Source organism: Morone saxatilis, unplaced genomic scaffold, assembly GCF_004916995.1.
Source record: "Morone saxatilis isolate NCDOM2014 unplaced genomic scaffold, NCSU_SB_2.0 Contig8, whole genome shotgun sequence".
In the NCBI taxonomy this organism is placed as follows: Eukaryota; Metazoa; Chordata; class Actinopteri; family Moronidae; genus Morone; species Morone saxatilis.
The window spans coordinates 1928609-1942864 of NW_023340257.1; the positions used below are offsets into that span (position 1 = coordinate 1928609).

The 14256-nt window shown below is 40.7% G+C and overlaps 1 protein-coding gene across 1 annotated transcript in view; it reads left to right on the forward strand.

Moving 5' to 3' along the window:
• bcas3 (BCAS3 microtubule associated cell migration factor) overlaps positions 1-14256 on the forward strand; it is a gene marked incomplete in the record, with an annotated part of 342828 nt that overhangs the window by 117689 nt on the left and 210883 nt on the right. The window contains 3 exon segments of the mRNA XM_035679381.1: positions 1829-1929; positions 7162-7358; positions 7657-7754. Of these exon segments, the coding sequence (XP_035535274.1) occupies positions 1829-1929; positions 7162-7358; positions 7657-7754 (396 nt within the window).

Genomic DNA, 14256 nt, shown 5'->3' on the forward strand with positions numbered 1-14256 from the left:
TCCAAATAAATAGTCCTTATAAGATTTTGCTTTTAAATGTCACTTTTCGTGGTGTGAGGACCAAATGTCCATTTATCCTCTTTTGTTTTTTTAGTTGAGGCAGAGAAACTTAGCTAGATACCTCTAGAGGTAAGAAATGTTTTGTATGATTTGGTTTCATATAGCAGATTGCTTTGGCCACATTGTTATTATTCTGTTTTGAAATCAAGTAATCACTTCAATATTTTATGAAGAAAAAATATCAAACATTGTATGGTTCCTGCTTCTCCAATGTAAGAATTTGTCACTTTGCTCTGTTTTATATTATTGTAAATTTAATATTGCAGGGGTTTAACCAAAGCAAGTAATTTTAAGACTTTTTTGACTCTAAGAAGTTATGATTAGTTTTTTTTTTTGTGAAAATGATTGTTAGTTATAGCATATTTAATTTTTTATGTATAAAGTTTTTATTATAAAATTATTTGAATCCATTAAATAAAGGACAAATAAAAACATCTAGCAATGTGGTCTTTTTCCACCCTTTGAAATCTTTGTCTTCCTGAAAAATAAATTATTTGATAACTTTGAGTTACAGAATGTAACTATTTCTTCTCTGTATGTTCATATCCTCATATTTGTCATATGCTACTCTCTTAGATGTTTTTATAATGGCAATTGATTTGACAAGTCCTCTTTCACTAGATTGTCTTTAGGTTCTTTAGGACTATGCAGTGTTTTTTTTACACTGTCCAGTGCTGTTTTATGTATTTCTCTTGGTTTTCTGTTGATGCAGTTTAAGTTTCTGTAGGTGGCGCTTTTTTCTCTGTCTGTTCAACCGTTGTGTATAACACAGTTATACACACAGCGCACTACTTCAGAAGCAGGTGTAAGAACTGTGCAAACCTCATACTTCATAAGGGAAGTGTGTATGTTGGGGTTGGGGGGTTGATGTGACATTCGTTACAGAGGTGTCAAACACCAAACCGCCTCCATCAGGGATGTATGAATGAACACCTGGTACGTGTGTAAGTGTGTGACAGTGCAAGTGTGTGTGTGGATGAAGACAGGAGCGCCTCCTGTGCTCCAGATGTGGACTTGACAAGTTTATTAGCCATTCCTGTGTTAAACAAACCCCATCCCTGAGGTGGGAGACAGAAAGGACTGATTCTACACATTAGGCCTCATTCTCCACGCCTGCTTATTCAAGCCTGCAAGAGCCCCATCTGTCTCTAGGTCTCTCTGTCACTCTCTCTCTCTCTTTATAACGCCCACACACACGCTGTTCCTCTCTCTCACACTTTACTGTACACTTGCTTTTTCACACACACTGGCACGCACCTGGCACGGATTTTACTCACAAGTTTTTGATCCTACAAAAAAAGACTCTCGTATGTGCACGATTTTAAAAGTTTTATCTGGTCCGGTCAGTCATCACATTTAAGAAATGATATTAACAAAATAACTGCAGTCTGTATGTATTGGCTGTCGAAGACCATATCAGTCAAAGCCTAAAGACTCGAACACTCTTCAATAAACTAGTTGTCAGTTATCATTTTCCTTCACAGGCTGATTTATGTAAATAGTTAATGGCAAAATGTGATTCACTGCCCTGCTTTGACTACTCAGTCAGCTTCGGCTTACTGATATCCCTCTCCGATAGCTGCGCTGGTGTCATATTTTATAATGTCGAAGGCCTTCACACTTTTAGAGAGAGATACTTTCTGGCTTTAAAGCTATGATGATATTGGACTAATATTGTCAGCTTCAGAATATCAAATGTCGTCATTGGGTGTAAAATCATTTAATCATTTATGTGTTTTTGTGTGTGTGTGTGTGTGTGTTCTCTCAGCAATGCCCCCAGGAAGCCCAGGCCCAATCACACGTCACGAGTCTTCAGACAGCCTGGCGTCGGACCACAGTGGCCAGGAGGATGAGGAGTGGCTCTCTCAGGTCAGACCTCTACCTCAGCTGACATTACAGTGACATTAGGATTGATTGCCATTACCTGACATTCAGTGAGATTGCACCCAGCGTTTGATTGCTGCAGCCTCAGTCATACTTCTACAAAATCTCCCAGTAACTAATATTTCCATACTTTAAAAAATATATCCAGTACTGAAGGACTCAAGGCCTTATGTTTTGTAGTTTTACCAATGACCATTTATTAGTGTCTAGCACATAGTCAAACTGTGGTGTGATGGTACATGTCCACAGGGGCTTTTTTGGAGGGGGGGGGAATCAAGGCGCTTCTCATATTGGTGCTACACCCTCCTACAACCACGCAAACACTTCTGGCTGCACCTGATTGGACAAATGGTTGCTGCGTCGGGATTTCAAACCATGGCAGACATGGCAGCTCATGCAGAAACTTTCTGTCATATTACAATCGTAGTTTACTGAAATGTGCTTCTGAAAACATTTTAAGCAAGAAAAAGCCATGTAGTTGCCGAATCTGTCTTGGTTTTCGATTGACAACGGTTAGTTTCAACGTTTTTTTAGAGTTTTTAGTTTGACACCATCTCTCAAAACACAACGTGGTGCTACCAGAATGCATTGTACAGCTGCTCATATAGACAATGAATGGAAAGCAGGGAAATGACACGTACCTTAAGCACATGTTCATGAAGCAAAATTATTATTTTTTGCTGCTTAATTAAAAATTAAAGCTGCACTAATCAATATTTCTACTTGAACAATTATTAAATAAGTATGTGTAATAGAAAAGGGGCTAGTTTGCAATGGACACAGAATTCTCATCCATCTCTGCAGTTCCTCCTCTCAGCTCTATGGGGCTTTTTAACCTCTTTAACCTCCTATTAATTTTTTTTGTGTTCTGGCCCTCATCTCCTATCACATTAGGGTTGTTTCCAGACGTAGCAGGAAGCTGTTTTTAGTAAGAAAGCTCTGATGAACCCTGTACACTACCTCCCCAGCACCAAATGGCAGGCGGACAAAGTTAGTGACTAGCTGGTGAACATAGTGGAGTGTTTAGCAACTAAAAAGCCCCAGGTTTCCCCTTAGGAGCTGAAATAAATTGAAAGTGAATATCACTGTACATTTCTCAGGTTACTCTAAATAAATGCTTATGTTGCTGGATATGGAAAACTGTTTGCTAACACAACTGTAACAACTTCATTGGATGATGCTACATCAATTATGCGTTTTGACATGTTCCACTTCTCCCAAGTGCATTAATTGCAGCTTTTACAACATTAACTCTTATTTGGCAAAATTTGAACAAAATTGGATTGTGGTCAGGACATGCGATCCTCCCATCCCCAGTGAAAGGTATTTGTGTATATATATTTGTGCATACAGTAATTGGATCTTAATTATTTGGTTTCATACATATTTACTCTTCTTCCTCAGTCAAATAAAATGACTTACTTTGTGGCTTTCTCCCAGTCACAAACGCCATCTTAAATTGTGCTCAAATTTTCATAGTATTTGGTCAAGGCATGTTATGGAAATCCAGTACACATACCCTGGGCTTTTCAGCTTGGTTAACCCTCAATGCACTCATCTCTGGTGTTGGCAGGTAACCCACTACATTTTCACCATCAATTATTCCACTGCATGCATAATTGATTGGTTAAAATGCACCCCACTTAGCTTGCTGAGGCCCTGGTTCATATCTGCCATGATAGTTTGCCAGGAGCAAAACTATCCATTGCACTAACCCAGAATTTTGGTGACTTCCTGTCAGAGCAGTGGTAGTGGTGCATTTGTCAGTGGTTGGAGATGTAACAGCACAGCTCTTCATGCATGTACCTAAGATAAGTAGCTTTTAAGGAACATTTCGGACTATCAGTAAATTTAGGATAAGAGGACCGAACCAAAATGAAACGTGGGTTTGTAGGTCAGTTATATAGGTTAGTTTGTATTTATTTCACTCCCTCCAAAATTTGTGAAAAGACTAGGACACATCAAGCACAATAGCTTGGCGTATTGAGAAATGCTAAGTACATATAGGCTATGTTAAATTAGAGGCTGAGCACTGCCTTGTGGATTTCATTACATCATATCAATGGCCTTCATTAGATTATCAGTGGGCATTTTGGCATTGGGTTGGGATTTTGGATTGAATGGCGGGCCCCTAATGAAATGTGAGGTTTGTGACCCTCCATGTCAGTGCTTTAGCTCGCTGCAGCATCATGCCATTTGCTGCCTATCAGTGTTACTTGCTCTTCAGCAGGCTGGCTGTCAGTAGACAGACAAAACATCCTGCCCTAACAGAATCCACTTCAGGTCTCTACATCTCATCCGTCAATGGTGATGTGATGGAAAGAATGTGACGTAGACAGTAGCAGTGGATGGATGGTAAAATTGTTCAAGATTCTAGTCTTTCCTAATACACGAATAAATGCATTCTAGGAAATTCTGCAGGATTACAGTTATTATTTTTCCCTAACTATGGATTAATGATATTTCATTATCAATGTGTAAAATATTAGATGCCAAGTGCTTTTTTTATAAAACCAGGCAAACTGATGGCTCAAGCTGCTGCACTAACAAATATTGGAGACCATTCTTGGACTGCTTCACAAACAGACTGTGAACTGTCAGAAGTATTTTAGCCCTAATGGATATTGCAATTCAGATCAGACATAGGCAAGAGTTTGAACTTCACTTTTTACATGTATAACAACTGATATATCATAATGCATTCAAAAAGAGACTGTCCAAAAGCAGTGTTGATGTCCCAGTTTGTACAAAACATTGCGTTTACATTACCCAAGAGACACATACATAGTTCATAGTAAAGATTTTGAGGCAGTGGGATGCAACCTGCAACCAGGTGAAGGCTATGAGGGCATCCTTTTCACCTCGCTTTTCAGGGTGGCCTTCTGAAATGGGTATAAACACTTTTGTCTGTAGACGTCAATGCTCACTGTAGACGTCAGACGTCTTTATATTCACTGTACCTCTTAAAACCCGCTGCCGATGCATGTACATTTTTATTTGATGTGGTAAAGCTCATTTCAGGTAGACAGGCTTACCTCTTCCTTGATGTTGACCAGTCTGAAGTTTGTTTGCAACAAACAACAACAAACGTGTTTCCCATTAGTTAGCTTGATCTCGCTTGGTGCCCAGTCTATAGAGGGTATAGGCCGTAGGGACAAACCGGAGCAACATGTCCTGCACTCTGTCCAGCGAGATGGAAAGGGGAGGGGGTCAGGGGTTGACACTGGACTGTAACATCTGGACCTTCCATCCCGCTGCAAAGAGAGCACACTGGCAGCTGTTCAGCTCTGCGACTGGCCGTGACATTGATGGTGTTTACTGGCAAAGCACACACAGACACAGACACACACAGACACACACAGACACACACACACACACACAATGACTATCCTCCTCCCTCCTTCTGTGGCCTAATTTGCACAGCTGTGACAGACCACCTCTATCTAAATGTTCATGAGCATGTATGTGTAGAAACAGAGACAAGCAGAAGAATTAAGGAAGTGTAAGCTCTCACTCTCAGATGTTGGCACCTGGCAGCCAGAGTGGAGTGAGACTGTGAGCTGAGAGCTGGACTGAGGTGAGAGAAGAATGCGTACAAAGTAAGGATAATGAAATGTGAGCAGTGAGACACCAAGAGGCGTGTTAAGTGCTGCAGGGAGTTGAAAAGTCCAAGTTAGCGTGGGAGAGCAGTGAAAAGTGGGAGTCCAAGGCAGGAGATGGTTAGTCAGTAAAGAGGAGATGGAGAATGGAGGAGGCAGTAATAGTCCAATGTTTATGAGTCAGCCACTCTGTAGCCCTCTCCTATCCTACTTTAAGCCAGCATTAGTGCCACTCATCTCAGGCACACATGGACCGCCTGCCATGCCAGCACCATCTTATTCTCCCAGTAGGCCTCACCTCAGCCTCGCTGCCATGCTGCTCCTAGTGTCACACTTCTATTAACCCTCCGGGAAGGCTTCCCATCATGCCCCCAGCACTCCCAACACACACAAGACCTTGACGAGTTCTGACAACGTCGACTTTTACTGGTGCAGGAGTACAGCAAGCTTTTAGTTGGATGTCATGTAACTGAGTTCATCTCAGTACTGCATGGGGTGTTTGAATATTGGCACATAGACTGACGCCAAACCACTATGTCAAATCCACTCATGACGATTCTTCAGAAAAGCTGCTAGGACTCTATCCTTGACTAACTGCTGATGGATTAGTAGAGGAGTGCTATGGATGGCAGTGTTGGTCTGTCTGTTTGGTCGGATGGTCCAATAGTATAACAGTACATTCTATGACTCACTTCATATGTCTAGATATGTTGTCTTTTTGACAATAGATGGGAGTCCGTGGATAAGTTGCAGTTAACTCAGATATGTCTGTAATAACAGCAGGACAGAAATGGGTAAATGTTAGAAAGGTTATAAGCTAACAGAAAAATGACTTTAGAAGAGTCCTGTGGTGAACTTTATGGATATAGATGAAACTAAATTGCAATGATGTACCCATATCATTGTAAGGACCCGTGCTGGTAAGTTTTTTTGTGTGGTCACTAGGTAATCATTGTTTAACTTTTATTAAAATTACAAAGGTTTCTATTGCTATTACCAAGTGATATATTGGATACTGATTTATCTTAGAATATGGATAGTAGACCTCAGGAATACGCTTGGCTTTTTCAGGAAGATAGATAAAAGAAATTATCAATGGGAGATAAACACAGGTGTTACCAATGATACCAATTAGGGTTCGGTTCCATTCAGGTTAAACAGAGTCACGTTGCTGCTCTAATACATTAACATCTCTCTAACCCTACTATTTCATGTCAAAATGTCTGCCGTCAAAAAGGTCTGTTGCATTGAGTTACAAATGGGGTAGAAAAGAAGCCTAAATCTGACGTCATGTCTTTGGCTTTCTGTAGCATAGTCATTGTGTCCGACCAAATACTTACAGTATTAAAACTAATGGCCTTGCCATCAGCCTTAACTGTTATTAGTGCTATTTAGCAAATGTTAATGTGCTAACATGCTAAACTAAACTGAGATGGTTGATAAACATTACCTCCAAAAATCAGCATGTTAACATTGTCATTGTGAGCATGTTAGCATCCTGACATTAGCAAGAAACACAAGCACAGAGACACCTGAGAGTTTCTCAAAGATCTTGACCTTGTTTGGAAGACTATAAATAGTTCTCTCTTCTCACTAACCTTTACCTTTGTGTTCTCAGGTGGAGATCGTGACCCATACAGGGCCCCACCGGCGCCTGTGGATGGGCCCCCAGTTTCAGTTTAAGACCATTCACCCTTCGGGCCAGACCACAGTCATCTCCTCCTCGTCCTCAGTCCTTCAGTCCCAGGGCCCCACTGACGTCCAACAGCCCCTTTTGGACTTTGACACAGACGACCTGGACCTACACAGCCTCAGGTACTTTGAAACTATCAAAAATAATGCACCCAGTAGTAAAGATCTGGCGTTAGAGCTGCATTGGGCTTGATTTTGATGTTATAAATGTAATTCACAAAGATGGTTTGTTTTAGCTTACAAGGTGCTCACTGCAATTTAACAGAAATTTAACCGACAAGCATGTGGAAGAATAATATTCTTATAATCATAGATATCCCCAGTTATCTAGTGTGGACAGCTTTACAGTTAATCACTAAAACAACAAGTAGGTTTGTTCTTTTTGGGTGTGTAATAATGTACACATACTATACATGTGCAGGATCCAGCCGGTACGTTCGGAGCCAGTCAGCATGCCCGGCTCATCGCGGCTGGTGCCAGATCGTAGAGGACAGTCCAACCTCATGGATGCAGGATCAGGTAGGAAACGTCAACAGTTGACTCTACTATACTTGAATCCCTTCTCTTCTGCTCTGTGATACAACTTTGGTTCTTCTTTTTCATTGTACACCTACCCGTTTCATTCAGATGTAGTTCATTCTACTCCATCTACTTCCCCAACGTCTCTCATTTTCTAAGGCTGTCAGTTCAATTGTGCTGTATTTTATAGTTGATAGCTGTTTTGATTGTAAATCAGCATGATACCTACTAAGGACATAGTATGGGGACTACTAACACTGTCCTGTCACACAATCTTTTAAATCAATATAATTTTATTAAACATTCTTGATAGTACCTACAGAAAGAACATTGGTACATGAAAACAAAAATCTATAAACATAAGTAAGATATTCATAAATTAGGGATTAGCGAGTACACCATTATCTGCTACTGTTCAGACAACTTGATATATCTGTATTTTTGTATTGGTACTCAGAATGGGCAAGGCTGAACACTAAGCCTAACTGGAAGTTGTTCATTTAAGTCTGAAATTGATATGGGTTGATCAGCAGTTGCTATAGTTATTTAAAAACTATTTACAGAACAGCCTCAGAATTGACCTTGAGTTTTTGAAAAAGTACATTATCAGTACCGATACTCTTCTGAGCCGAGGACTCTAACTAATGTTACTACAAGTACTTTTGCTGCTTTCTAACACCAGCACAATCCCATCCAAGTGGATAAGTACTCAGTCATGTACACTAGCTATTCAAAAGCTTTGTGACAGTACGTCCCCTAATGCAGAGTTGTCAATTTTGTGCTGAATCCTTGTTGTTTTCCTTCCTGTTGTTAAGTGCACCGTGCCCTTATTCTGTAATAAAATCTACTGGGATAGTTGGAATAGGCCTGTAAAGACTATCAGCCATTGGACAGGATTGATTTGGTTTCAAGTGATTTTGATGTCCCTCTACATGCCTCCTTTAATCTGGTTACAATGTTAGACTAATCCAATCACACACAAACGAGAGGATTTCCCCTTTAAAATATGTCTTTTACTCTCAAGGTATAATGCTGTTACATGGGTCTTGTGAGTGTGTGTGTGTGTGTGGATTATGCCTGGTATTCACTGCCAGTGCGGGCGAGGGAATCATCACTTATTGCGTGACATTATATCCTGTTGCCTTTTGTTTGATAGAAGAGATAGAGGAGCGACTGTGGCGTCTGTGGCGTCTGTGGCATTATCTGCTGTGTCTTGTGACAGAAACTTCACTCATCTGATCTGCCCTCGCACTGACAGATAGCCACCCCTAGCTTTTTTTTTTTACTCAGGTGTCGAGAAATATTTGCAGCTCGTGTCACAAAAAGGTGTGTCATACAAATAGTTTTACATATCTGATAGTGTTCTTCTCCACCTTTCTCAACACATACCATCTCACAATTGTAAACAGATAAAAGTAGATACAGTCTAACCTCATTTGTTTATCACGTTGATTCTTTTCGAGACTAATTTCTATTGTCCATCCACTCACAATATGAGGGCTATTACACAGCTTGATTGATTACATATGTGTCACAGTTTAATACATTTGGTCCACATACAGTAGGTATTTGAGAGTTTTGTTTTCCATGTCCTAATTTCTATTTCAGACACTGTTCTATGGAGTCCATAGTGTTATTCAAACCATAGACTTGTTTTAGTGTTTAATTGTAATCAGTTAATAAATATATAAAGCTACATGTACTGTATTAAAAATTTATTATTTAAAGGACCTCGTAGGATTTGACTAAACTATGGTAGCCGAAAAACTTGTGAAAGGCCCTGTCCAGACCCAGTGTTTAGTTTGTCCATGTGGGCTGCTGTAGAAACATGGCAGTTCAACATGGCAGACTCCGCCAGCACTACCTGGCGCCCCATGTACAAAGGCTGAGTCCTTGCTGCAGCAGCCATGGGTTAGTTTGACCCGTGGCCCTTTGTGCTCCCTCTCTTTCCCTTTTCTGTCTATCTTGAGTCCTATCAATTAAAGGCAAGACGCCCCCAAAAAAATATTAAAAAACAAAAAAGCATGGCGGACTACGTAGGAGAGGACCAACTCTCTGTGGATAAAACAGCTCATTCTAAGGGCCTATTTCAGATGATTATCACTACCTAAACTACCTATGAATATTATTATATTCTGCCATAATCCCACTAAATGTCTCACTGACTTATTGTAATCGTAAAATAATATGTAAAAAGTTTTTTTTTGTAAATAATGAAATTTGCTAATCTTGCCAGCTTGATTTGTAAACATATTTGAAGCCTTATTTAAGATCAAAAAGTCTTGGAGTAATAAGCCCGAGTGAACAAAGCCTTGCTGAAGTTGTTTTGTTGGAAAGGCTTTGTTGAATGATACAGAAGTAGAACAGTTGTGTGTAGTCCAGTGGGATAAAGTCTTCACTTGTTAAACTACAGCTCCCCCTGTGTCTAATCTTCGCTTCCTCTCTCCTCCACCTCTCTCCGTATCCTTCTGTCGGCCCACTATCTTCTGTCTCCAGCGAGTGTCCTCTGTATTTTCAGTTTCTTTACTGGCTCAGAGCTTAGAGAGAGGCGGGAGGACAGAGCCAGGCTGAGAGATGGAGGTGATGCTTATCAGTGTGTGTGCGTAGGGAGGCTTTAGTGTTGTGTCCTGCCAGTGCCATGGCGCCGCCTCTTATCACACACACATCACTTTTGTCTCACCCTCCGAAGAAAACGCCTGTGTGTGGCAGAACTTAGCAATAAGAGTTTAAAGGCCAATAGCAAAATGTTCTGGATTGAATTTGCAATAATTAATATATCTTTAAATTGGACCAGTTCCACAGTAAGATGAAGTATTTTCATGTATATTTTCAGTGTGGGGCAAGGCGATAAGTGATCAGTTGTTTAATTGAGATTGACACATTTCTGAGCATGTTGTAGCCCTTCAGATTGAATTGATAGTACATTATGAACATCATTTTTGGCTTGAAGCCACCAGAGACACTTTTTGTGCCAATATTTAGTACCTTCAGATTCTTGAAGTTTAGTGATTCCCCAAATATATCACATCAGATAGTTTTACATAGGGCTAGCTGATATAAACCTATGTCATGAAGTTATATTAGGCCTGGACTATGAAACAATAGCAATATGTATCGTCAATAGACACATAGCAATAATAAAATTGTTCAATAGAATAATGCCCTGGCTCGTATGAACAGCCTGTCATATTCCTTTATGTGAGTGAATCACCACAGCTGCTTCTTTCTTTGGAGTATGCATCATGTCGTCAGTCACAACCTACATCTGTTCCATCTCAAGAAATGATCTACAGGCGGTCAACGATGCAGAGCTCAGCAACAATACTGTACTGTACTGTATAACAAAACATTAACATTACTATCTGTGTGCCTTGATACATAAAGAGGTTAAATTTAACCTTTTTCTACCTGGTCCCTATTAAATATAGGCCATTAAAAATGATCAACAATTATCAATATCCACTGAAATGAAATGATGATATGAACATCAGATGTAATGCATTACAGTTGAACGCTGTTCATTGCATTACACATCAATTTGTGTATTTAGTATTTAATCTCTCTTACATATTAATCTCTCATACATATCAGGACATACAGTTTATCAATATTGGGAAGAAAAATCCTGTTCATATATTGATTTCTGCCATAGTGCACAACCCAAGTTTGACTCTTAAAACAACAGTAACGTTGACTAATTTTACAGTGACATTTCACCTGTTTTGCTTTGGCTGTAGATTTTTAACACATTATCTATATGTGACAACTCATGAACATACCCCAACCAAGATGTTTTTTCTGTCTAAACCTAACCAAGCCATAACCACCATGGTGTAATATCAGAAAACTGTTGTTTAATCTTAACTAATAAGCTGTTGACATTTTACTCAATAACCTATCTGTAGGTGGACTATCCAAATAAATTGTGCCATAGCCATAATATTAAAGGTGAAAACTGACCAAATCCGGCTTTTGGTAATTACCAAATTTTGGGCCGTACATATTGCCGTACACACTACATATCAGTCTGATTGTACATTTTATTCTTTCTCATGTGTAATATTATAGTCTGTGTACTGTACTGTCACATGAAATGCAGTTTGAAGTTGCACTAACTAGCCCAAAATGTATATATTTTCTGACATGAAAGCCTGTGTCCGACTCATGTTTTTTGTCAGAATAAAAGTGTTTCCTTCAGAGTCCTCATGCCCAGCGAGGCCATAAAGCTGCAGTCCTCCCCACAGTGACTCACTTATAGTCAGTCCGTCTCCCCAGTGTCTGTTCCCATCTTATCTCAGCCCATACACTCTGCTTATCTCTGCCTTCCCCGAGGTGATGGGACGCCATCTGCATGGGACACACACACACACACACACACGCACGCAGAGACACTGTATGTTGTACAGTGCTTCCAGTCATGGCTTCTTGACTCAGCATATCTGTCTCTACGGAGGGGACAGAGGAGCCCAGCACCAACACTGCTGTCTCTCTTTCTACCAGCCGCAATATACTGGATCAATGTGTAGCTGTTATCAATACCTCCGATCTGCACCCCAGGCCTTGCTGTGAGGTGTGTGTGCGTGTGTGTTGCGTGCGTGTGCGGTGTGCCGTGTGCGTGTGCGTGCGTGTGTGTGTGTGTGCGTTGTGTGTGGTGTTGTGTGGTGGGAGGCGGCTTCAATCCCAGCTAGACTACACAGTGGCATTTTGTGGCCCAGGAGGTCATATCAAGAAAGAAAGAAAAGGAGACAGACCTGAAAGAGAGATAAGACTGCAAGACTAAAAGAAAGAGTATTTAATCTTACCTCTGTGTGTGTGTGTGTTGTGTGTGTTGTGTGTGTGTGTGTGTGTGCGCGCATGTGTGTGTGTGCATGCTGATAAATCTCCCAGTCCTCCACACTGCTGTAGTTGTGTTTTGACTCTGCAAAGAAAGCCACCCTGCACCAAAACAGGAAATAACAACCATCCTCTCAGTCTGTAGCATCAGCCATTTTGTTGTTTTTGTTGTTGTCATCTTTGTTGTGTGTGTGTGTGTGTGTGTGTGTGTATACGTCCCTGGCTTTGTCGTCACGTCTCTGCCTCATTGTTTGTGTCCATCTGTGTGTGTGTGATTTATCTGTGGCGGTGAATCAGTGATAGTGTGTTAGCTGGCGGCAGAGCAAAGCAGGCAGGACGAGATGGAGCTGGCTTATCACAACATGCTGAAGACACTTTAAAGAACTACCAGACTTTGGCACTGGTCTGTCTGTGTGTGTGTTTCTGTCAGACCAATGTATTGATTGACATGTAAGACAGGATTTGGTATTATTTTTATTTTCAAGAAAGCAGTGATTGACAGTTCTCACAATCATTTTTCATACAAACTTCTTAACCCACAATCAATCTATCTTTTCTCTCTCTCTCTCTCTCTCTGTCTCTCCGGTCTGTGTGTGTACAGACGTGTGTGTGTGTATACTGTATGTTTGTCCTTGTAACTTCAGTCTAGTGTGTGTCAGTCCATTAGCAGCATCCTGTAAAACACTGAGTTAATCAGTGTGGGATCAGCAGCTATCAGCCATTAGCCACATCCACCCCACATTATCACAGCTCAGTTACCTTCACTGATTCTATGTATGAGGATGTGTGTATATATGTGTGTGCGCGTTGGGATTGTTGGTTTCACATAAAAGATCAAATGTCTTAGTAAGGTGTTGGTCCACCATGAACCTCAAGAACAGCTTCACATGGGCATCAGTTATTCTTCTACCTGTCTGTAGTTTGGAGATCGGGGGTTTCACGGTGCTATGAGCTGTCTGTCAAGAACAAATATTGTCTTGACACATTTGATTTGCAGAATAGGGACCGTCATTCATGTGATTTTTGCCTTGCATTTCAATATTAACATTAATATATTCATATTTTCTGTGACAGCCTTAAAGCTGCAGTAGGTAGCTTTTTTTTAAATAACTTGTTGTCATCATTGCTGACATTCTCACTATATCCTGACAGCAGTACACAAGAGAGATAATCTGTGAAAGAATCAGGTTCCTCTGGCTCATTCTTCTTGCTTCTAATGACAGAAAGAAAGACACTTTGGGATGGAAGCGTAAAGATAGTTGATTGTTGAGTTTCATTCCCAGGGTCCCAAAGCATCTGTATTTGACGCCCTGCAAACAAAAACAAACTATCTTTCTTTGGGGCTTTGAAAATCTAAACGCATTAAGTTTAGTAGTAAAGTAAACCTGATAGGTACCCAGTGAACTAAAGCATGCGCAAACACTTTTCAACCAGGTTTTTATGTGAATGTCTGTATGCATGCATGCACCTGTTAGCATCGCTGACACAGTGCCCCCCTTGTCCCAGTGACCCACCACCTCTCTACCACCATCAGCACCACCCTGAGGCGAGAAGGGGCTTTCCCCTACGTTATTGTTCTCACAGAGGCTGGGGGAGAATGAAAGAGCCAGCCTATGAATGACTGGGTAAAAAGATGAGGACAGAGGGTGTGCGCGCACCCCCCCCCCCC